This window comes from Lissotriton helveticus, chromosome 5_1 (assembly GCF_964261635.1).
Source record: "Lissotriton helveticus chromosome 5_1, aLisHel1.1, whole genome shotgun sequence".
NCBI lineage: Eukaryota > Metazoa > Chordata > Amphibia > Caudata > Salamandridae > Lissotriton > Lissotriton helveticus.
The window spans coordinates 369,166,655-369,190,303 of NC_136065.1; the positions used below are offsets into that span (position 1 = coordinate 369,166,655).

Here is a 23,649-nt window from a genome sequence, read left to right on the forward strand (position 1 = left end):
TACTAGCAGGTAAGTAACGATTCTCAGAGGCTTTGGGATCGCTAGGACTGGACTACTGAACCTTTAGATTACTAGCAGGAGGCCTAGGGAACTCGGGTGCAGAGTGTGCACTCTCACGCGGGATGCGGGACAAAGTCTATGGAAGCTAGAATTCACAAAGTTACTGTTCTCGGGCGAACCCGACTAGCTGGGACTAAAACGGGAGTGGATCCGAACACTTGGAGTGTTGGACTATGCTGGGGCACTGGAGTGCTGGATTTACCTAGCCCAGGGGCTGCGGCTGCATAGGGTTCAAGTTGCGTCTGAAACCCACGTTGACGGACCAGGAGCCTGAAGAAGTTGTTGCTGGCAGGCGGCCAGTGAAGAAACGTTCGAAGAGATCCAAGCCTGGATCAGGGAAGAAGAAAACCTGAAAGCAGAGGGGACCAAGTTCTGAATCACTAGCCAGTGATTAAGTGGGCACCAGGATGGCACCGGGCGAGGTCACCGCAGTCAGGTGAGTGGGCGCTGCTGGGCTCTGCAGTCTCTCGGACCAGGAGGCGTTGTCGGCGACCAGGATGGAGGTGCGAGCTGTCCCACGAAGGTTCTTGCTGTCGACGTCGCTGGACCCAGGATTGGGCAACAAGTCTTGGCAAATGCAAGGCCCACGCGGTGGACCTAAAATGGCGTCTTGAGTGGACCAGGAGGGTCCAGGGTGCTCCTCTTTTGGAGGGGAGCACGGGCTAGTCTGGAGCAACCAGACCAGCAGTGTTAGTTGTCGGGGAGCGTCGTGAGGGGGCCACTAGCCAACGGGCAAGCGACCTGGACAACGCGGTGAGCAGCAAAAAGCAGAAGGGCCCCACGCCGATCTCGTGGATGCAGGGGGGCTGGACTTCGGTGCTGGAGCTGCTCAGGGTCGGGGCTTCTCTTACCCCAAGGCACTCAGTCGAGGGTCACTCAGGCGTCGTGCTGGACAAGCGTCGTGCAGTTCTGAAGATGGCCGGTCCCTCGAGGTCTCGTCACACCCACGGATCACAGCTGGGCTGATGATGTAGGTTGAGGTCAGAGGTGCCAGGGAAGCCGGTTCTCGTCGTGCTGGAGCAGTCTTGATCCGAAGGAGAGACTGGCAACAAACCGCGATGCTTGGTTGGTGCCTGCTGCTGCAGGGTGACTACTCCTTAGTCACAAGGGAGAAATCTTAGGAAGAGTCTTGAGTTCCTTCTTGAAGAAAGTAGTTTCAGGATTCAAAGATGATCTGATTTGGAAGGGGGCCAGGTCCTACCTTTATCCTGCAAAAAGGGGCTGGCACGCGACTAAGTCCTGCCCTATGGGTGGGACTAGGAGGGGGGTGGTTACACCCCTCTCCTTTGGCGGGCTTTCCCCAGGCCAGGGGCTGGAGTGCCCCTGGAACTGGTTTCAGCCGGCCTATGCACAGTGAGCACCGGGGTGCCACTTGCAGTCACCTTCCTCTGAAGCCCTGCCTACCTAGGATACACAAAATCCTGTCTGGGACGGTGCTAGCACCGCCCCTGGCAGGAAACCCTTTGTCCTTGCCTCCTGCTCTGGGAGGACTCCCAGCAGCAGGAGGGCAGACTTGTGTCTCGGTGGCAGCATCCATTTTGTGGAGCTAAGGCTCTGTTTGACTTTAACCGGGGTTACAGGTTACATCCATGTCGTGTCCCTCTAGAAGAGTGGAATCATCATGGAGATATCCTAGAAGTATGATTTTCCTAGGGACAAGACTGGTTCTATGTCAGTAGCTGCTAATACCGGGTCTGGTGGCTCTGTGGACTTATGCGTCCACTGTAGTGAGCCTGTGTCTGACCTCTTGGTCACAGGTTCAAATCTCGATGGTCCACTCAGCCTTTCATCCTTCTGAGGTCGCTAAAATGAATACCATTGAGTTGGGTGACAAACATCTGTTGTTCAGTTTCACTTACCCTTTGCAGCTAAAATGCTTTTCAAATGCCGTTATGTTATGCCGTCAATCAATCAATCAATCAATCAGGTCATTTGTAGAGCGCACTACTCACCCGTAGGGTCTCAAGGCGCTGGGAGGGGGGGGGGTGCCGCTACTGCTCGAACAGCCAGGTCTTGAGCTTCCTCCTGAAGGAGAGGTGGTCTTGGGTCAGGCGCAGATTGGTCGGAAGTGAGTTCCAGGTCTTGGCGGCCAGGTAGGAAAAGGATCTTCCTCCTGTCGTCGCTCTTCGGATGCGGGGGACGGCGGCGAGGGCGTGGTTGGTTGATCTGAGGAGGCGCTTGGGAGTGTAGAAGTTGATCCGGTTGTTGAGGTAGCTCGGGCCTTGGTCGTGTAGGGCTTTGTGCGCGTGGGTGAGGAGCCGGAAGGTGATTCTCTTGTTGACCGGGAGCCAGTGCAGATCTCTCAGGTGTCCGGAGATGTGGCTGCGTCGGGGGATGTCGAGGATGAGTCTCGCCGAGGCGTTCTGGATCCGCTGGAGTCTCTTCTGGAGTTTGGCCGTGGTTCCGGCGTAGAGGGCGTTGCCGTAGTCCAGTCGGCTGGTGACGAGGGCTTGGGTGACCGTCTTCCTCGTCTCGGTGGGGATCCACCGGAAGATCTTACGTAGCATGCGCAGGATGTTGAAGCATGACGAGGAGACGGCGTTGACTTGTCTGGTCATGGAGAGGGAGGAGTCCAGGATGAAGCCCAGGTTGCGTGCGTGGTCCGTCGGTTTGGGTGCGGTGCCCAGGGCGGGGGGCCACCAGGAGTCGTCCCAGGCGGAGGGCGTGGAGCCCAGGATGAGGACCTCCGTCTTGTCTGAGTTCAGTTTCAGGCGGCTGGTCGTCATCCATTCGGCTACGTCTCTCATCCCTTCGTGCAGGTTGGCTCTGGCGGTGGCGGGGTCGTTGGTCAGGGAGAGGATCAGCTGGGTGTCGTCGGCGTAGGAGATGATGTTCAGGTTGTGTTGGCGTGCGATGGCCGCGAGGGGGCTCATGTAGACGTTGAAGAGGGTTGGGCTCAGCGAGGATCCTTGGGGTACGCCGCAGATGACTTTGGTGGCCTCTGACTTGTACGGTGGTAGGCGGACTCTTTGTGTTCTTCCGTCGAGGAAGGAGGTGATCCATTCCAGTGCCTTCTCCTGGATTCCGATGTTGCTGAGGCGCTGTACTAGGGTGCGGTGGCAGACAGTGTCGAAAGCCGCGGAGAGGTCCAGGAGGATGAGGGCCGCTGTTTCTCCGTTGTCCATCAGAGTTCGAAGGTCGTCGGTGGCGGCGATGAGGGCGGTCTCGGTGCTGTGGTTCGCTCGGAAGCCGGACTGTGAGGGGTCGAGGGATCCATTCGTCTCGAGGAAGGCGGCCAGCTGTTTGTTGACGGTCTTCTCGATGACTTTGGCCGGGAACGGGAGGAGCGAGATGGGACGGTAGTTCTTGAGGTCGGTGGGGTCTGCTGTGGGTTTCTTGAGGAGAGCGCTGAGTTCGGCGTGCTTCCAGCTCTCAGGGAAGGTGGCGGAGTCGAAGGAGGTGTTGATGATGTCCCGCAGGTGGGGTGCGAGGACAGCGTCGGCCTTGTTGAAGACGTGGTGAGGGCAGGGGTCAGTCGGAGATCCTGAATGGATGGAGTTCATGGTGCGGATGGTGTCTTCGGTGCTGATCGGAGTCCAGGTGCGGAGGGTGGTGGTGGGTGGCGTCGTTGCGGTTGTGGCTTGCGTTGGTTGGTTGTTGAAGCTGTTGTGTATGTCCGTGATCTTGTTGTGGAAGTAGGACGCGAGGGAGTTGCAGAGGTCTTGCGACGGTGTGATGTCGTTGTTTCCGGCGTTGGGGTTGGAGAGCTCTTTCACGATGTTGAAGAGTTCCTTGCAGTTGTGTGCGTTGTTGTCCAGCCGGTCCTTGTATTCATTTTTCTTGGTGGCGCGGATCAGTTGGTGGTGTTTCCGGGTGGCGAGCTTGAGGGTGGTCATGTTGTCCGTCGTTGGTTCCCTTCTCCAGGCTTTCTCGAGGGCTCGACAGTTCTTCTTGGAGCTCTTGAGTTCGTCGGTGAACCATGGTGTTTTTCTGCTGCAGGATCTGCTGGGCGGGGTCCTTAGAGGGGCGAGTTCGTCCGCGCAGTTGCTGATCCACTTCGTGAGGTTGTCGGCGGCCTGGCTGGGGTTCGCTGAGTTGGCGGGAGGGTGCTGGCTCAGGGAGGCGGTGAGCTGGTCGGCTGTGATCTTGTTCCAGCTTCTTCGAGCCACCTGTTGCTGGCGGTGGTGGATCGTCGTTCTTCTGAAGGTGAAGTGGACGCAGCTGTGGTCCGTCCAGTGGAGTCCTGTTGCGTGGCTGAAGGTGACGTCTTTGCTGGATGAGAAGACGGCGTCGAGTGTGTGTCCGGCGAGGTGGGTGGGGGTGGTCACCAGTTGCTTGAGTCCGAGGTTGTCGAGGTTGTCGAGCAGGGTGATGGTGTTGCGGTCGTTGTTGTTCTCCAGGTGGAAGTTGAGGTCCCCCAGGAGGATGTAGTCGGCGGAGGGGAGAGCGTGCGGGCTGACGAAGTCGGCGATGTCCTCGCTGAATCGTGTGCGCGGTCCCGGGGGTCGGTAGATCAGGGTGCCTCTGAGGGTGGTCTTCGGGTTGGTGTGGATCTGGAAGTGCAGGTGTTCAGCGGTGGTGAGGGTGTCGTCGGTGTTGGTCGTGATGCGGATGGTGTCTCTGTGGATGATGGCGATGCCTCCTCCGGTCTGGTTGTCGCGGTCCCTCCGGGTGATCTTGTATCCCTCTGGGATGGCGATGGCGATGTCTGGGGCTGAGGAGGCGTTCATCCAGGTCTCGGTGATGAAGGCAACGTCGGGGGCGGTGGTGTCGAGCAGGTTCCAGAGTTCTACGGCATGTCTGTGGACGGAGCGGGTGTTGAGTAGGATGCACTTGAGGTGGGTGCTGCTGGAGTTCGGCTTGTCGGGTGCAGGGAAGGTCCGGATGCAGGTGAACTTGCAGGCGAGGCAGCTGAAGGGTCCGTGGGTGTGCTTCGGGGCGGCTCGGTGACATCCTGGGATGTGGCCGGTGTTGAGTGCGGTGAGGTCGGCGGCGCTGTAGGTTCGTCGGGTCGGCTTCCGTCGGTGGGGGCCAGGGGTCCTGGCGCTGGTCGCGTTCCGGTCGCGGACGGGCGCAGACGGGCTTACCTTTGGCGCGCCTTCGGCGCACAATCGGCGCGCCCGCTGCGCGTCAACGCTGCGCGTTCGCACGGTCGCCATTTAAGGCGAAGTGCGCGGGTGGGCGGAGCAGCTGGGAGGCGGGAGCGGGGAGGGTTACAGAAGGCAAAAAGGGGCGTGGCTAAGCGGCGGTGGCGGGAAGGGAGGGCGGGGGGCGTCGAGGAAGGCGGTAGGCGGACAACAAGGAAGGAGGGCAACACGGAGGAGAAAACAAGTAGAAAACAGGCACAAATGCACGAAAAAGCGGGGAAAAACAAGGGAAAACAAGTTACAAGACAAGCACAAATTACTGTCAAAAATAGTACAAAAAACCAATCGCAGCGGCGGGAGCCGGCAACGAGGCGGCAGCGAGGCAGAGGCGGCTGGGGGCACACGCAGCAGCTGGTGGCCGTGCGGCGCGGGGGTGTCCCACAAGTGGGTCACACTCACCTGCGTCGCACGGTCGCCATTTAAGGCCAAGTGCGCGGGTGGGCGGAGCAGCTGGGAGGCGGGAGCGGGGAGGGTTACAGAAGGCAAAAAGGGGCGTGGCTAAGCGGCGGTGGCGGGAAGGGAGGGCGGGGGGCGTCGAGGAAGGCGGTAGGCGGACAACAAGGAAGGAGGGCAACACGGAGGAGAAAACAAGTAGAAAACAGGCACAAATGCACGAAAAAGCGGGGAAAAACAAGGGAAAACAAGTTACAAGACAAGCACAAATTACTGTCAAAAATAGTACAAAAAACCACTCGCAGCGGCGGGAGCCGGCAACGAGGCGGCAGCGAGGCAGAGGCGGCTGGGGGCACACGCAGCAGCTGGTGGCCGTGCGGCGCGGGGGTGTCCCACAAATTCTTTTTTTTATAGAGCATTTGTTATGCTTTCCCATGAGTTACGGACCTTTCTCTGTGTTTACAGAGCAGGTCCGATTCGGATAGAACTCTATATGGCAAGATGTACTGCTCCATGGCATGACCTGCTGATGTGTGAGTCACAAGTATCGAGCACGCTGTTCAAGTTTGGAGATACACGCTATTAGCTTTATCTGTATGAGGTCTTACTAGCATGGTTAACGTTCTTTCTATGCTTTCAATGTCTTTGCCTTTACCCATATTTTTAATTTATGGAGTATATTGCTCATCTCAATTTCTATAAATGTCCCATCTTTTTCTCTTGTTCTAGACTGGTTTTGTTCTAGTCAGAGACTTTTTAATGGCCTCATTTCACAGACCCTCCTCCATGGATGGTATGGTTTGGTATTTGATTCTAAAATAAGGCATCTGCAGCTAGATGTCTCTACCAGATGAACAAGTACATATCTTTTGGTAACACATTATTCTCAATGATTTTTTTATACAGTTCACATCCTGAATTATTTTGTTGTGGACATTCATATCCTCAATAATGTAGTGATTATTTGACACAAGGGTGTCTTTATTTTAGCACACTGTTTCAATAGTTCGTTTCTATATGTGGCTCCATGTTTTGAATGCAGAAAATAGTCAGGGAAGACTTCAATTTGGAGTTGCGCGATGCCGTCTTCCGACATGCAGACGTGCTCTGGAGAAAGAAATTTCCAGATCCAGTCTTGCGCCTGATTCTAAAGTAAGGAATCTGCGGCAAAGTCCTGTCACTACCAGATAATGCATTACAGAAGGTAAGTAACTTGTTCTTCCTGTCCAAAATGCATTGGGGAGAAATGTATCATTACCATTATGATTTGATCATATATACCAATGAATATGGGCAATTGATAAAGAGAATAAATCTAATACTATGGGCGAATATATGTTGAAGATTTTTATAGATGAAACCTCCTTTTTAAATTGTAGAGCACCATTTTTGTGACCCAAAGTAGTGCCAGAGGGACATTGCACCTGTCCTGGTACAAGCCATATTTAGAAATCAAAAGTAGACCATTATTCCCAGATTTTCTTAGCCCCTGCTTGTCCTTGCCAGTTGTGGTATAGCGACCTACAGAGACTGTCCACATGCCCTGGAATATGGTTCAAACCTCACCCCATGCTCTAGACACAGCGAAGAGATACTATTCCATGAGCCCAAGTCATTCAATCTGACAGCCTTGCTGGTTATAACCTAGACTTTAAATGTTTGAACTTTTTGTACATCCTGCCCGATTACCTAGATATCCAGATGCAAGCATGCCCTTGTTCAATGACGAATAGTTAGAACAGAAAAGGAAAGACCTTCTGCATGTGGTACATCAACCCAGTCTCCAGCAACCCCACCAGTTCCTTCCTTACGTGGTACACCTAGTCAGAAGTGGCCTTAAGTACTCCTCAGTAACAGTCCACATGTCTTTCATCGTACAGTCAAAAGAACTGAGGACAGTTCATGGTCCTTGATCTCACAGAGGTTTGTAAAACAATTTATGAAAGGGCTGAATAGAGATTTTCCCTTCTATTTGGCACCTTCCAGTGCCAGTATTGAGCCAACTCAGGCAATCTTTCTTTGAACCTATCTGCAAAGCTTAATTAAGCTTAATTAAAGATCCCTTTCTGGAACACAGTACTTTCATCTTGTCCTTCCACACTAGAAATGATGGCACCACTAACTGCTTTCTCACTAGAGTTCCATTATCTACTTCCTTAAATAGTGCACTTCTTCTCCTGCCGGCTGTCTGTATTCATCATTGACATCCATTAGGTCTTCTAATATCCAGAAGCAGCACAGTCTTCCTCTCAGCTCTTTAATCTTGTTTTCCAACCAGCTCAAACATGTTACATTCCAGCTTGCTTGGCAATTAACTTTGTGTGTGTGTGTGTTTATTTTAAATACTCCCTATTGCACTCTGCCACTGACCCCACACCACATTTAAGTTAAAGTATTCCAAAGCTGTCCTTATCTAATCTACTATAAATGTTTTGTCCAGTAGAGCAATACAAGGGAACTGCTACATGCAGTGTTTTTTCTGCGTTGCATTGGCCTGAATCAAACCAACACTGGGGCATGATCTGATAAAGTTGCTTAGCTGGATCAGTCCACCCACTTATAAATTTGCTCTCCAGCAGCTAATCCATGTTGTTCATTTTTGAGTCCAATGTGTATTCCCTTTCTCTTCTGTGCCTAGCGTAACACAGATCCAGCAATCCGGTGACATCAAGCACTTTCATGCTGTACCTGCCGCTGTGGGGTGCCGCCTGTCCAACTACTGGTTGATACTTTAAGTCCCCACCCATTTGGACCATATATGTTTACAGTAGTGAAATGCGTCCCACAGACAAATAAATACCATGCTTCCTCATCTGCTAGTTTATGAAAGGGTCCAAGAGAACATATTTAGTTTAATGATGATTGCCATCCCTCTCGCATAGCCTGAATACGAAGCAAAAATATCTGAAAGAGACACGTTAGTGATAGATTCCTTACCTTAGAATATCCCCAGGCGTCAGACTGGATCCGGAATTTTTTTGCGTAGCAGTACCCTTGCGCGTCGGTAGGCGTCGTCTGCGGCTCTGCGTCCGTCGTCGGTGTCGTGGGCGCCATGATGACGTCGTCTGAGTACTTAGACGCCGCCTCCGCGTGCTGACGGCAGTTCTTCTTTTTTCCGCGCCAGCAGCGCAGATCCGGAAAAAGTGGTACCTTTTGACTAAACTTTTTTGATCTCTTTAGATCATCCTTTTTCGAAGTCTTCGACTCCGAAGGGTGCCGGTAGGGATGCCAGGTTTTAAGCCCTGTGAGGATTGCGACCGGCTGATGTCAGTCACCGACCCTCACCGTCGGTGTCTCCACTGTCTCGGCGTCGATCACGACGACAAGGCCTGTTCCGACTGCCGGGCCCTAACTTAGGCTAGGCGGGAGCGGTCCCGCAAGCGACTCGAACTCCGGCAGTCGGCCCCGCGCCGAGAACGGTCCCGGTCCGGACGGAGGTCGAGGGAGAGGAGCCATCGGAGCTCCGGGAGTCGACATCACTCCTCAGGGTCGAAGTCATCAGGTAAGCACAAGAAGTCGAAGAGACGTCATCGCTCTTCCGACTCCCCCCGATGCTCGCACGACGCGGGGTTCAGGTGGCACCGCCCACGCGTCTGTCAGAGTCGCAGGCGTCGCGTCCGGCCCCATACCCTCCGGTCCCTGGGCCTCGCGCGACACCGGAGGAGATAGAGTGGTTCCTCATGGCCATGAGGTCCCTCACTCCTCCGACGGGCTCCGCGGCGCCTTCGGGCCCAGCCGACCCGTCTGGGGGTCCTAGCGGGTCGGGGGCTTCGGCCCTGACGCCGTCGGGTGCTTTGGCTCCGACGCAGCCGGCGCCTTCGGGCCCGGCGCCGCAGGCCCCCGCTGGATCCGGTTCCGGATCCGGGTCGTCGCCGGTGGACTTAACGACCTCCTCGGCGCCGGTCCCTCAGGTGTCACCCCCGGCGCCGTCTTCGGGCGGCGCCGTCCCCGATGCCTCCCTCGACCCGGTTCCGGCGCGCTTTCGACGCCGTTCGAAGAGTTCATTTTCCATGAACCGCCCCATCATTTGCTAACCCTGAGTACCAGGAGATGGGTGATGAGGAGTATTGGGAGGGGTCTGAGGACCCTCTGACACGTGAATGTCAGTCCCAGGAGGACTGGACAGGTGAACTTGGGGATGCCAGTGGTCTGGACACTTCGCCAGACACTGGCTTTGTCTAACCTCCTACCGTGGCTACGGAGGAGGGGGCAACCTACAGTGTGGTGTTGATGAGGGCGGCCAAGGCCTTGGGCCTTGAGCTCCCCATCGCGGCCGTGAGGACTAACCTCCTCACTGAGGTCCTTAAGCCGCAGTCATGCTCAGCCGAGCCTCTGCTGCCGTTTAACGAGGCCTTAACCGGCGTTCTTTTGGGCACTTGGTCCAATCCCGCTACAGGTTCGCCTGTAGATAGGAACGTGGCCAGACGCCACCGCCCGGCCCCGGGCGACCCTTGTTTCCTGTCCACCCACCCCACCCCTGAGAGTCTGGTGATCCAGGCCTCAAATTCCCATACCGCATTCCCGTCGGCGCTGCCTGACAGGGAATCCAAGAGGTACGAGCAATACGGCAAGAAGGTATTCTCCTCCCTGAGTCTGGGACTGCGGTCTTCCAACACCGCGTGCCTCTTGAGCCGTTACACCCACTTTCTGTGGGATATGGTAGCGGACGTGCTGCCAGAATGCCCGTTGGAGGTACGGGCTAAACTCGTCCAAGCTCTTGTGGAAGGCCGAGATGCGGCACGTTATTCTATCCAGTGTGGACTGGATACCACCGACTCTCTGGGCAGAGCGATGGCAACGACTGTGGCGATTCGTCGCCACGCCTGGTTGAGATCCGCCAACTTCTCGGCAGATGTCCAGAACACACTCATGGACATGCCATTTGATGGCCGTCGCCTTTTTGGCGACAAGGCAGACCAAGCGCTTGAGCGCTTTAAGGACTCCAGGGCTACGGCCAAGTCCTTGGGCCTCTCAACCCCGCACCAGCAATCGGCTGCCTTTCATTCCTTTCGTGGCCACGGAAGGGGTCTACCCACACGTGCTGCCAGCCACGCTCCGCAGGGTAATACCCAACGCGGTGGCGGCCGTGGAAACTGCCTTGGCGGCGGTCGGGGACAACGGCGAGGTCAGTCCACACCTTCCCCCGCAGCATCCGCCTCAAAACCCTCCTAGTCCGTGCTTTCAGGCCCATCTGACGCCAGTGGGGGGCAGGGTTCGCCATCACCTCCTCCACTGGCGCACTGTCACGTCGGACAGGTGGGTGCTGCAGATCGTCCGAAGGGGCTACTCCCTCCCCTTCGAGGCCACTCCTCCAGCCATGCCACCGCAGAACCACCGTGTATCGGGGGATCATTTGCGACTTCTGCAGGAGGAAGTTACGGCCCTCTTGGCCAAGGGGGCCATCGAGCGCGTTCCTGGGCCAGAAGTAGGGTGTGGTTGCTACTCCCACTACTTTCTGGTACCCAAGAAGGGCAAAGGGGGGCCTACGCCCTATCTTGGACCTAAGGAACGTCAACGGCTTCCTCCGGAAGGAGAAGTTCAAAATGCTGACACTGGCTCAGGTCTTAGCTGCCCTGGACCCAGGAGACTGGATGGTAGCGTTGGACTTGCAGGACGCTTATTTCCACATCCCCGTCCTGCCGGCCCACCTGCGCTACCTGCGGTTCACGGTTGGCCAAGAGCACTTTCAGTATACCGTGCTCCCCTTCGGCCTTACCAGCACCCCACGGTTGTTCACAAAGGTGATGGCGGTGGTCGCAGCTCATCTGCGCAGGTTAGGGGTTTCAGTCTTCCCCTACCTCGACGACTGGTTGTTGAAGGCGGGCTCGCCCCAAACAGTCGTCAGCCACCTCCAGACAACGGCAGACCTCCTGCACCAGCTGGGGTTCTCCCTCAATGTGCCGAAGTCACACCTGTGCCCCTCTCAAAAGCTCCTCTTCATCGGAGCGGTTCTGGACTCGGCGCAGTTTCGGGTTTATCCTTCCGAACAGCGGGTCCGGGATATTCAGGCTCTGATTCCACTCTTTCAGCCTTTATCCCGGGTCTCGGTCAGGTTGACGGCACGGTTTTCTCTCCTTTCACAACTGGATTTAAATAACCCTACCATCTCAACTCCTGTTGTACACGTAACGCCGGCATAACACAGAACATAATAGCTGTATGCATGGGGGAGGCAGAGCTCCCCATTCTTTGGTGTGGTCAAACATTACAGGTGTTATAATAAAATAGAAGCTTTAAGCAAACTTATACATCACCAATTTTCAAGATGCATATTTCACACTCCAGTGTGGGATCCACTCTAAGCATACTCTCACTCCTTGATTTCCAATTTGCAAACCTTGATCACTGTATTAGTCTTTCTCAGCTGAGAATCATGTGCTTCTTCCTAACCTGTGGGCTACAGTGAGTTGCATTCATTCCTCCACTTCACCACTGTGGATGCCTGCTTAGTTTCAGAGAAAACATGGGCCCTCCCTTAAACTATCATTTTCAATCTTGCAGAAGACAACATCTTATATTCTATATTATGTTTTTGAAATGTTTTCTTCAACGTGGCATATCCTCTCCTAGCTATAATGGACTGCCACTGTGAAATTAGGAAAATAGGCAGTATTAGACCCCTCTTATTTTAAATAACGCTTTTCCCTGGGACGTTTCAGCACCGTATTCTGGTTCCTGAAGTTGAGTAATTGTGTTATGGATCGGGCTGGCGCTCCCAGCGGTGGTCTCTGTAGGAGCTTATGCAATCTTTCAACAACAGTGCTGAGAATTTCTTATCTTGCTGGTTTTGTTCTGTTCAGCAATACCCACTATACTGCTGCTTCGCCATGTGGTCAAGGTGTGTTAGAATATAAGTTTTCCATTGATTCTTTAACACTATGTTCACGTCCAATAGTCACACCGTGACAGCCTACTCCTGCACATTCCATGGCATCTATGTTATCTTTAAAATGTGTAAATAACGACCCCCTGTTACTAATAGACGTTCCTCGGACAGGGAAAATACAATTGTGAGTGAGAAAAATCTCTAGGCAACGTTTTAGTCATGAAAGTATTGGACTATAGAATAATGGTAGTGATTTGAAACCCAATGCACTAAAATTCAATATGAAATGCTAACATTTTATTCATACAAAATGTTAAGACTTTTCTCACTCACAATCCATGATATCGTTACCATCAATCTTGGGTGCTTTTTAGTAAGGCTATGATACATCGCCTCTCCTGGAAGACTCCACTCTACACCCCCATGCTGCCCCTGATTGGCTTGCGTCGAGGTAGAGAATGGGAGAGGGCACTTGAATTCCCCAAACTGGTCTCCCAAAACTCATGACTAAAGAACATACAGTTCTTCATCTTCCACAGGACATATCTAACGCCTGCGCAGCTCCACCGCTTCAGTTTGCTTGCCCCTGATGCCAGACCTCTAAGGCAACACTTATACACATGTTATGGTCCTGCTCTAAAACACTATTGGCGTGCCATTCATGCCAGGCTGTGGGAAGTCACAGGACTCCCGGATATTCACACTCGTGGAGCCTGCTCACTAGGCGTAGGAAACAACACAAGCTGCAAACGTCCTTCGTAGCCCAGGCCCTCCTCCTGGCCAAGTGAGCAATTACACTACACTTGTGCGCACCTGCGGGTCCTCCAGTGGAGGCATGGACAGGTGTAGTGCACAAATGGGGCGCTGAAGAGGCACTCCAATATGAAGAGGTACGCCAGATACGCCGGCGACGCATGTCCCTGCAGTGAGCCATCGTGCTTCGCAGCCCAGGCACTCCTCCTGGCCAAGTGAGCAATTACACTACACTTGTGCGCACCTGCGGGTCCGCCAGTGGAGGCATGGACAGGTGTAGTGCACAAATGGGGCGCTGAAGAGGAAGAGGCACTCCATTATGAAGAGGTATGCCGGCGACCCATGTCCCTGCAGTGAGCCATCTTACTCATGCACTTCAGGCACACAACTGACAAATGTGATGCGCCCGCAGGGGTAGGGTTAGGGTCCCTCCCTTTAGCGTCTAGATGGGCACACCTCCCCTTAGAATTGACCATTCTCCCCTATGAAGCCTGCCCTTCCCGAGGCCTTAATTTCCCTCACTACTGTCTAACATGCTGGGAAGCTCTAGCATGCTCTCCCATGCCCATAACCAGGTTCCCTACTGTCATCATTGCAACAGGACACACACCCCCCACACCCCTGCCTTTGACCTCATTGCTATCCCGGGTTAAAAGTTGAAGTTTCAATCACGGGTGAGCTACAGTAATGCATCACTCATTAAAGGGGTAGCTTAAAGCTCCTCGGAACGCTTCTCATACCCAACTTAATGTTTGGTGTATGAACCTGAATGACCTGATATGCCTCAGTAATTCTGCTGCATTTACCATGTAATGTAATTTGGCAAATGTGGTTGTAGTTTGTAATGCAACAAAAACACAGAAAAACCCAATAAAAATGTTTTTTTTTAATCTATCTTGGATGCTTTTTTTCTTCAAAAGGTAGTTTGGATTGTTTTTGATCACCTCTCCCCATCTTGAGCGCACTTAATCACACCTTCACGCACTTAGTTGGTCGCCTGAATTTAGCCAGCGGTCAAGAAGCATAATGCATTGGTTGTCATCTATAGTGAGTTGCAGGTAGCCCTTCTTGCCCTCAACTCTCTACAATATGGTACCTTTTATCAGTGTTCTACAGTTTCAAATTACACCAGTGCTCAAGTGTCTCAGCAAGGCAACTTATATGGGAATTTGATAAAGTGACAGTGTAGTCTGCTTCCAAATGAACTACATGATTTAAGTTGCGCTGCGCACCATACTCCGTCAAGTGCACCATTCGCTGGCTTTAAATAACCCATCTGCAGTATTCATTTGCTGTGACAAAGGATTCCCCATCTCCTCTTTTCTCATTCAGTATGCTACGGACAGGCTGATAATAGCCAGTTGTGTGTTCTGTGAAATGTCCCAAAATTACATGTGTGGTTTGCATGTATCTCCAGCTCTCCCCACAACTTCAGCTGCTGCCCTACTGCTCATTTTATATGCTCTAGTTTTTTGCTAAGCCTCATAGTCTATACTTTCTAAAAGCCATGTCGAGGCTGGCCCTCTTGGCATGATTTCTGCTTGAAGAAGCTTCTTTGTATCACAGGAGGTGGAGGTGGAATCACCTCCGTTTCACCTGCCACCACACCATCTCTCTCTTAACCCCCACTGCCTCTCCCCAATCTGGCCTGCCAGCAAATCTAGTTTATGGGGGCCCAAGCTCTCCTCCAGGCTAGGAGAGTAATGATTCTTGCACACGATTCACTTTCCTTGTGTTTGCTGCTTTCCTTGGCTGCCTGATGCACTCCTCCTCACCCTGTCCTTGGGACCGGTCTTTGTCTCAAAGCTTTTGGTGGATTACCCTCACTTGCACAGTGGCTTTGACATCAACTGCCAATGTACTACTACAGAAACACAAGCATGCCACTATTCTCCACACATCTGACTTTCCCGGAACACGACCCCAGGCCATTTGTGTGTAAGTGTGTTTTCCAGCCTCTCTCCATGGCACTCATCATCCTTTGGGATCAGTGCATTCCAGTGCCACACCAGCACTGCACCAAAGCACAGTTGATGGTCCACTGCTTATTTGCCATTCTGTAGGTACTTGGTCTGACGCTCATAGTAGTGCCAAAGCTAAATTATATAAACTCACCCTATTCCTTTCTGCATGTTCAGGCGATAGTTGTCCTTTGGCAGATTTATTTGGGCACTTGAAAAATGATTATTTAGCTCTGTGTGTCCAGTTAAAGAAGCCTCACGCTGGTATGACTATCTTGGAGCCTGGCTCTCTTACACCAGCTAAATTAACTGTTCTTCATGACTTTTATTAGGCTTGGTGTTGTGTTTTGAAAATGGATGCATTTGGTGTGGAATGTCTGTTGAACATAATGCTGCAGGAAAGCTCCTCCTTTTGCTTTATTGTCTCTTTTGGTTACAGGTCCAGCTTTGGTACAAAACCTGCCTTCAGCAGTGCAGGCGCTATGCGAGTCCTGGAACAGCATCCATACCAACGAGTTTCCTAACATCGGTTCATGGGTAAGGCATTCACTGGAAGAGCACCAGAAATGATAAATAAAATGGTATTTTTCAAAGCCATAAATATAGCCACGTCTTTAGTTTCTTGACACACAAGCCCTTCTACTTGCAAGATGCATCAGTTGTTTCGTATATGGTGTACTCTTGCAATTTAGTGTTGGGTCCACAATACTGCAAGAAGATGTTCTTAGTTTTTTAGGATGCACTCTGGTGATGGAAGGGGTCCTCCAGATGTGTTTATTGACTGGGAGGAGGGGCTCTTTTTATTTAATTTTTAAACCTTTGTTTGTCTGCATTCTTTAAGCTCTAGTGAAATATTGAGTCTCTTCTGAACTGTTGTTTTTTGCTTTTCAGCGCAATGCCTTTGCTAATGACACAATTCCGGCTGAAAGCTATATTTGTGCTGTGCAGGCTGCCCACCTAGGCACGCTTTGCAGCCAGAGTCTGCCTCTTGCCACCTCTCTCAAGCATATACTCCTCTCTCTGGTCCGACTCACTGGAGACCTAATTGTGTAAGTGTAGTGTACCCTTAACTTCTTTCCCTTTTTTTATCCACCCTATTTTCCTTTCCCTGCACTCTGTCCTTTCCTCCCATTTTCTTCCTACTTGTCCTTGGTTCTTTAAAACGCTTCTTCCATCCCAGTTCCCAACGTGTTCTTTGTTTTTCTTTTATGACTAACATTATTTCCTCTTTTGATTTAGCATCTCAATCTTTTTCCCCTTCTCTTGTTTGCCTCACCAGTGCTTTCATTACCTTTTTTCATTGACCTCCCTTAACCTTTTGCGTACTACTCCCTCTTAGTCCTCTATTGGCCCTATCAGTTTTTCATCCTTTCCACTTTTGACCTTACTACTTTCCCCTTCCTTCTCTTCACCTTGCATATTTGATCACCCCGCACTAATTAACTTTTGACCTCACTTGTTGCGCTAACCCTAATTATGGCATTTCTATTTGTTTTCCCATCTTCTTTGAGTCTGTATTACAGCTATCCATTATCCTCCTTCCATTGATTTTTCACTGTCTTTCCTACTCACTGAATGATATTTCAGTTAATTCAGTGTCTTCTCTTGCATTCAGCTGGTGTCCAGATGAGCTAAATCCTCTACAGGTGATCAAGTCCCTGCTTCCCCTTCTGTTGGAGACCAGCACAGAGTGTGTGTCAGAAATCAGCACCACCTCCTTGGAGAGGATACTAGGTCCTGCAGAGTCTGATGAATTTGTGTCCCGTGTCTACGAGAAGCTTATCACTGGCTGTTACAACATTCTGGCAAATCACTCCGACCCCAACAGGTAAATAGCCACTTCATTGTGGCAGGAGGGAATACAGACAATAAAGCTGCCTTATTTGATTAGTTGTTTTTGTAGCCCAATTTATATGAAACATAGTCCCATAACTAAAAGAAAGGGTCATTCAAATGTAGTGATTTGACTTTGCTCTTTTTAAAAATATCATCAATGAGTATGAAACCTTTTTCTATCTGACAACACAATCAAATCAACTTTATTCGGTTTCATGTTAAGAAAACAAAAGTTACACAGCATCCAAATTTCATTTAAAACATGATACAATACAATTACATACAAAATACAATTCATATCAATAAAAGGGGAAGTAGAAAGGCCCCGCTAGTATGACTCGTATCCTAAACCTAAAAACAGATAGTGCTTTCTACCAAAGAGGGCTGCTAATTGTCCAGACAGGCACTGGTTCTCACTGAAGATTTCAAGTAACCCACGATGAAAAAAAAACAGTCAGCCTTCAACAATTGCAAATACAAAAGAACTGGGCGAACCTGATTAAAATTCAACTTCTTTAAAAGGGGGAATAAAAATATCTCCGGGGTACCTCATAAAATCTACAGAAGAACATGAATCAATCACAAGAATTTGTATAGCGCGCTACTCACCGTAAGGGTCTCAAGGCGCTGATGGGGGGGGGGGGGGGGGGGAGTCGCTATTGCTCGAACAGCCAGGTCTTGAGTTGTTTCCTGGAGGAGAGGTGATCCAGGTTCAGCCGAAGGTGAGTGGGGAGGGAGTTCAATGTTTGGCTGCCAGGTAGGAGAAGGATCTTCCTCCGGTGGATTTCCGAATTAGTGGGACGGAGGCGAGGGCGAGGCTGGCGGATCGGAGCTGGCAGGTGGGTGTGTAGAATGTGAGGCGTTTGTTGAGGTACTTCGGGCCCGTGTCGTGGAGAGCCTTGTGTGCGTGGGTGAGGAGTCTGAACGTGATCCTCTTGTTGACGGGGAGCCAGTGCAGGTCTTTCAGGTGGGCAGAGATGTGGCTGCGGCGAGGGATGTCAAGGATGAGTCGTGCTGAGGCGTTCTGAATGCGCTGGAGACTTTTCTGGAGTTTGGCTGTGGTTCCAGCGTAGAGGGTGTTCCCGTAGTCCAGACGGCTGGTGACGAGGGCCTGGGTGACCGGCTTCCTGGTTTCTGTGGGGATCCATCGGAAGATCTTTCGGAGCATGCGCAGGGTGTTGAAGCAGGAGGATGAGACTGCGTTCACTTGCTTGGTCATCGTGAGGGAGGAGTCCAGGATGAAGCCCAGGTTGCGTGCGTGGTCTGTTGGTTTGGGTGCGCCGCCCAGGGCAGGGGGCCACCAGGAGTCGTCCCACGCGGAGGGAGATGGTCCGAGGATGAGGACTTCCGTCTTCTCTGAGTTCAGTTTTAGGCGGCTGATCTTCATCCATTCTGCGACGTCTCTCATTCCTTCCTGGAGGTTGGCTTTGGCGGTGTTGGGGTCGTTGGTGAGGGAGAGGATCAGCTGGGTGTCGTCGGCGTAGGAGATGATGTTGAGGTTGTGTCGGCGGGCGATGGCTGCGAGAGGGCTCATGTAGACGTTGAAGAGGGTTGGGCTGAGTGAGGATCCTTGCGGGACGCCGCAGATGACTTCAGTGGCCGCGGATCAGAACGGTGGGAGGTGGACTCTCTGGGTTCTTCCAACGAGGAATGAGATGATCCACTCCAGGGCCGCTCCTTGGACTCCGGTGTTGTTGAGGCGCTGTATCAGGGTGCGGTGGCAGACGGTGTCGAAGGCTGCTGAGAGGTCCAGGAGGATGAGGGCAGCCGTTTCCCCGTTGTCGAGCAAGGACCTGATGTCGTCGGTGGCTGCGATGAGGGCGGTCTCGGTGCTGTGGTTTGCTCGGAATCCGGACTGTGAGGGGTCGAGGGATCCGTTGGTCTGGAGGAAGGCGGAGAGTTGTCTGTTGACGGTCTTCTCGATGACTTTGGCTGGAAAGGGAAGGAGCGAGATGGGGCGGAAGTTCTTCTGGTCCGTGGGGTCCGCGGTGGGGTTCTTGAGGAGGGCGCTCATCTCGGCGTGTTTCCTGCTCTCCGGGAAGGTGGCGGATGCGAAGGAGCTGTTGATGATTTGAAGTGTAGCAAATCATGTGGAGACACACCGTCGCAGCCACAGGGTGCTAACAACTGTCCTCTACTGCACCCTTTCGGAACAGCGAGTAGCAAATGAAAAAAACCCAGACAAAACCTGGACAATAAAAACTGCTCGTATGTAGACAGTGGCCCCAAGAGATAAGGCTCTGTAGATGGGTTTGTTTTTAGCATCAGGAATTTGCGGACGCTAGGTTTTCACACTTCTAGCTCGTCTCTTTCTAATTTCATTAGACTGCTAAATGCTTTCTTGACAAACTCCACGTCCTTTCGAATAATAGAATCAGGCTTAGTGAAAAGTTCAGGGCACCCCAACTCTTCAAAACAACTTTTAATGTACTTCAACCATGGTATACGGGACATGTGGTCGAGGCTCATACATTCAGTTATAATCTACTGGCTGAGGGCTAAATCCTTATTCAGCCAAAACTTGAGCCAGAAAACTAGGGGGCCCAGTGCCAAGGTGTCACAAAGAAAAGGCACCCCCAGTTCTTTATGAACCACCAGGTTTGATAAACCCCTTGGCGCGCCCAACAAGCGCTTTAAAAAAGTATTCTCAGCCACCTGCAACGCATCTGTGGTAGTGTGCCCCCAAATTTCACCACCATAGCAAGCTGTAGCTACACTTTTAGCCTGATAGACTTTCAACAAGTTGCAATTGGGCGCTTGCCCAACTTTGCCACAAAGTTAAAAATAGCAGCATTTACCCTTGTAAGCTCCCCCTTTTTCTTCTGGCTAAGAGGCCCCCACTTAAAACGATCATTCAATAAAAAACCCCAAATAAGAAAAAACAGTTGTCAGAGGGACCTTCTCGGGTCCTACTGTGAAGAGTTTTTCTTAGGCTGCGTCTCTACCTGCAGTATGTAGGATTTAGCGTTATTTATTGCTAAATCTCGGGCCCCCATGAAATTTAGGAAGGTATCAAGCAGGGATTGAAGGCCCCTAGTGGTTCTAGCTATAAGGACTGCATCGTCCGCATATAGCAGGACGGGGAGAACTCTGTCCAAATCGTTTATATAAAGGTTGAACAAAAAAGGGGCCAAAATACAGCCCTGCCGTACCCTCCTACTGATGTTAAAATCCCCAGAGACACGAAGGTCCTGGGCGTATCTAACATTGACTTTCGTGGCCCTGTGCAAGTCCTCTAGGAAGTCAACGATATTGCCCTCCACCCCCATGGCCCTCATGGACTGCCACAGTTTGATCCGGGTGACGCAATCAAACGCGGATGAAAGGTCCATGAAGGCCGGGTAGATTGTACCTGGGCGAGCAATCGTGTACTTACCAAGGATCATGTAAAGATTAAGGCATTAAGGCATTCCCGTGCTTCCCGGAGGAGCCACAGACACTGGGGATGCTGCAGGTAATATACACTACACAGACACAGGTCAAACTTATTACTTGATTATATAGTATCTCGCAAGCGGAAGAGCAGGATTTGAAGTTGGAAATGGAATTAAATCTTACCTCAATCCTTAGAGGAAGAGGAGTGGATAGGTTGTTGTAAACTAACAGGTCAGCTAACCGCAAATGGGAATCTCAGACTCATTCACTACAAATATATATACACCAAATGTATTATACACCTGCGCAGCTTTATAAATATGGTCTGAGGGATTCGCATTGCTGTATTAGATGTGGTGCGGAGTATGCTGACTTCCAGCATTTAGCGTGGAGTTGCCAAAAGGTACAGACATTTTTGGGAAAAGTCGTTTGTACCTTGACAGAAATGATAGGTGAACCAATAGAATGTAATATGAAAGTGTATTTATTGGGTATTGCACTCAAACGCGAAACGTAGAGTTTCAATCCATGGGGGCGGGTGGGGGGCGAGACAGGCGCCCAAGCATGCACATTGGCTTCAAGATCAGGCATCCCAGGGTCTAGACGTGCTTGTGATAGTATGCATGATTTTGAAGCCAATGTACATGCTTGGGCGCCGCTCACCCATATTGAATATCAGAGATTATCTTGTGCTCCTCTGCCCAGGAAGATCATCTTTCTAATAACACTCCACCCACAACCTTTACCACTGAGTTAAGAAGGGAGATCGGCCTATAGCAAAATGTGCTATTGTGGTCCCCCTTCTTTTTTTTTTTTTTTTTTCTTTGTTGTCAAACGGACCCCACCTTCTTAAACACTGGCACAATAGTTGAAGTGGACCAGGAATCAGGGCAGCCATCCCTTGCTGCAGCATTAAGCACAGCCATAAGAACCGGTGCCCAAAAAAGTGGATCCGACTTAAGGAGGTCTGATGGGATGCCGTCCGGGCCTGGTGCCTTGTTGCAAGACAAAGAAGAACAAGGACCTATGCACACTCTAATTATTAAACAAAGATGTCAGTGTAGACACTTCAAAACATGGAGACAAAGCCATTCATTTGCAAACAAATAATTAATTTCTTTGAAAGTCTGTTGTTGGAAACTGTGTCTTTAATGTTCAAGAGAAACCAGCCGACACGTGTTTCGTCGCGTGTGGGACAATCTTCCCACGACTCCTCAGGGCTAAGAGAAAGGAAAAATCGTTGGGAGAGTCGCTCCGTCGGTGATATTTCCGCCCCGACAGGGCCCTGGACTGTTGAAAAGTAACGTGGTGGTTGGAGAGATCTAAAAGTGTAAATCCGTGGTGCGAGATATGGCAGGTTGGATCAATCGCTTGGGACACTCAAAACGTGTTGGTAAGTCTTTAAAGACTTTTAATGAATATGTAAGTCTCCACGCTGTAAGGGCAGTGAAGTAGAAATAGTACTCCTAAGAATGGGCTGCCTTGTGTCAACAGACTGGTGCGTCTGTATCACAGCTCTTCCCTTCGTGTACCGGGTCTGGTTACCTTGTTGCAAGACAGGCGGGCGATCCCAACCTCAACCTCTTTCTGGTCAAAAACCACACCGGCGATTTTAGAGACCCTATCTTGCTGTTGAGATTGAACCATAGGGCCCTCAAACATAGACTGACAATGGGACGCCCATTCTTCCTCAGTGATATGGGAACCTAAGTCACCCCCTGTATCTTTCTCAAATAGTGGTCTGTTGATACCCCAGAACCTAGAGCTATTCCCGAGGGTGCTCATCTCTATCAACTCCCTCCAAGCCTCAGCCTTCAAGGCACCCTTACGTATGGCCAGTACCTGTTTATATTCCTTATGACATGCACAAATCAGTAGTTGATTTCTCGGAGTAACATTCAAGGCCTTCCTCAGCTTCCGCACCGCCTGAGAGCAAGATGAATCGAACCATCTAGGAGTTGTGGTGGCTACCTTACATGCAGGAGCACTTAAGAGTTCCCCTTCCTTAACTGTGATAACATTAAAGGTGTTAAGGACGTCCCTCGGCGTGGTACCTGGCAAGATACTAAGGGCTAGTTCGGCAGCACAAGAATCTCTCACCATGCCATAAAAGACGTCAGGGGAGACCTGTGACCATTTGAGACGGCGCCTACCGTCTGTTGGTCTTAGCGTGCCCGGTGGTATCACCCTTGATTTCTTTAATAAAAGTGGGCCACTCAGTTGCACGCAAAGTGGATTATGGTCACTGTAGACACTTTCCATAATGATAAACCCACAAAATGAAGACTGAAGAGTAGATGAAATTAAAATGAAATTTATAAAAGATCCACTATCTCTCCCTTTGAAAGAAGGAACAAGGGTTTTACTACGTGGGGCAGAAAGAGACATTAGTGACATTGGATCAAATTCATTGAGTATGTTATTCAGTAATTCCCCCTGAGAAGAGTGCTCAAAGTGGAACCCTCGCATACAGGGGCAACCCAGATCAGCCATACTAGAGTACCTTGGATGTCCACAAGGGTGGATGTTAAAATCGCCCAGTACCATTAGGTTATGTGATATAAAATCGCATGTCTGCCTTATGTAGGAACCCAACTGGGTGGTGATGCATTCCCGCTGGGTACTTGATGTTGAGTTGTAAACATTATTCAGGCCCGTGCTGGTAGTACCCATCTTCAATACCATGGCTTGAATGCCCAAACTTGAAAAACAGAGGACCTTTATCCGGCAGTCCACTGCCAAAGATATATAAATAACCATGCCACCCTTAGCTCTGCCACTTGCCAACTGGGACGCTGGAGCAAAGAAGGCCTTGAAACCTCCACAAATAAATTGCAGTTCACCAACCAAGTCTCCTGGAGGCAAATCACGGAAAATTGCTTGACAAACTCCTGCCAGATGGGATCCTGAAACTTATCTGCCAGGCCTGCAATGTTCCACGACAAAACATTGTTGTTAGATGTGCTTGGGACCACCACACTTTGCACAATTGGAGCCTTTTGCTTCAGCTCTGTCCCTACAACGGACTCTACAGGGTTATGCAGTTAGTCGCACTCCTCCAGCCTTGATAGTGTAGAATGTCTATTAAATAACTCTAGGAGAGGCGTAGAGTAGTGCCCAGCTGACTGGTTTAGACTACGTGCTGCTTGTGGAAACCATTGATCTATTACTCCAGACGGTTTTCGAAACCACCTATCTCGGGAAGCATCCAAGTTGCTAGTCCCCGAGGTGTACCTTTGTGTATCTGCTTTATAAATAAACCCAAAGGGAATCCCTGTACTACAGACCCATAATTTGGGGGGCCAGAATGAAAATGCCTGGACAGAATTCTTTCAGCTAAATATGACCTGTTAAAATT

At 51.0% G+C, this 23,649-nt stretch overlaps 1 protein-coding gene across 11 annotated transcripts in view; it reads left to right on the forward strand.

Moving 5' to 3' along the window:
* The window catches only part of UBR4 (ubiquitin protein ligase E3 component n-recognin 4), a 2,329,353-nt gene that overhangs the window by 770,955 nt on the left and 1,534,749 nt on the right, over positions 1–23,649 (forward strand). For all 11 annotated transcript variants that reach the window (XM_078642504.1, XM_078642505.1, XM_078642507.1 and 8 more), the window contains exons 27-29: positions 15,520–15,617; positions 15,972–16,129; positions 16,696–16,908. In XM_078642504.1, the coding sequence (XP_078498630.1) occupies positions 15,520–15,617; positions 15,972–16,129; positions 16,696–16,908 (469 nt within the window). The remainder of the gene's footprint in view (positions 1–15,519; positions 15,618–15,971; positions 16,130–16,695; positions 16,909–23,649) is intronic.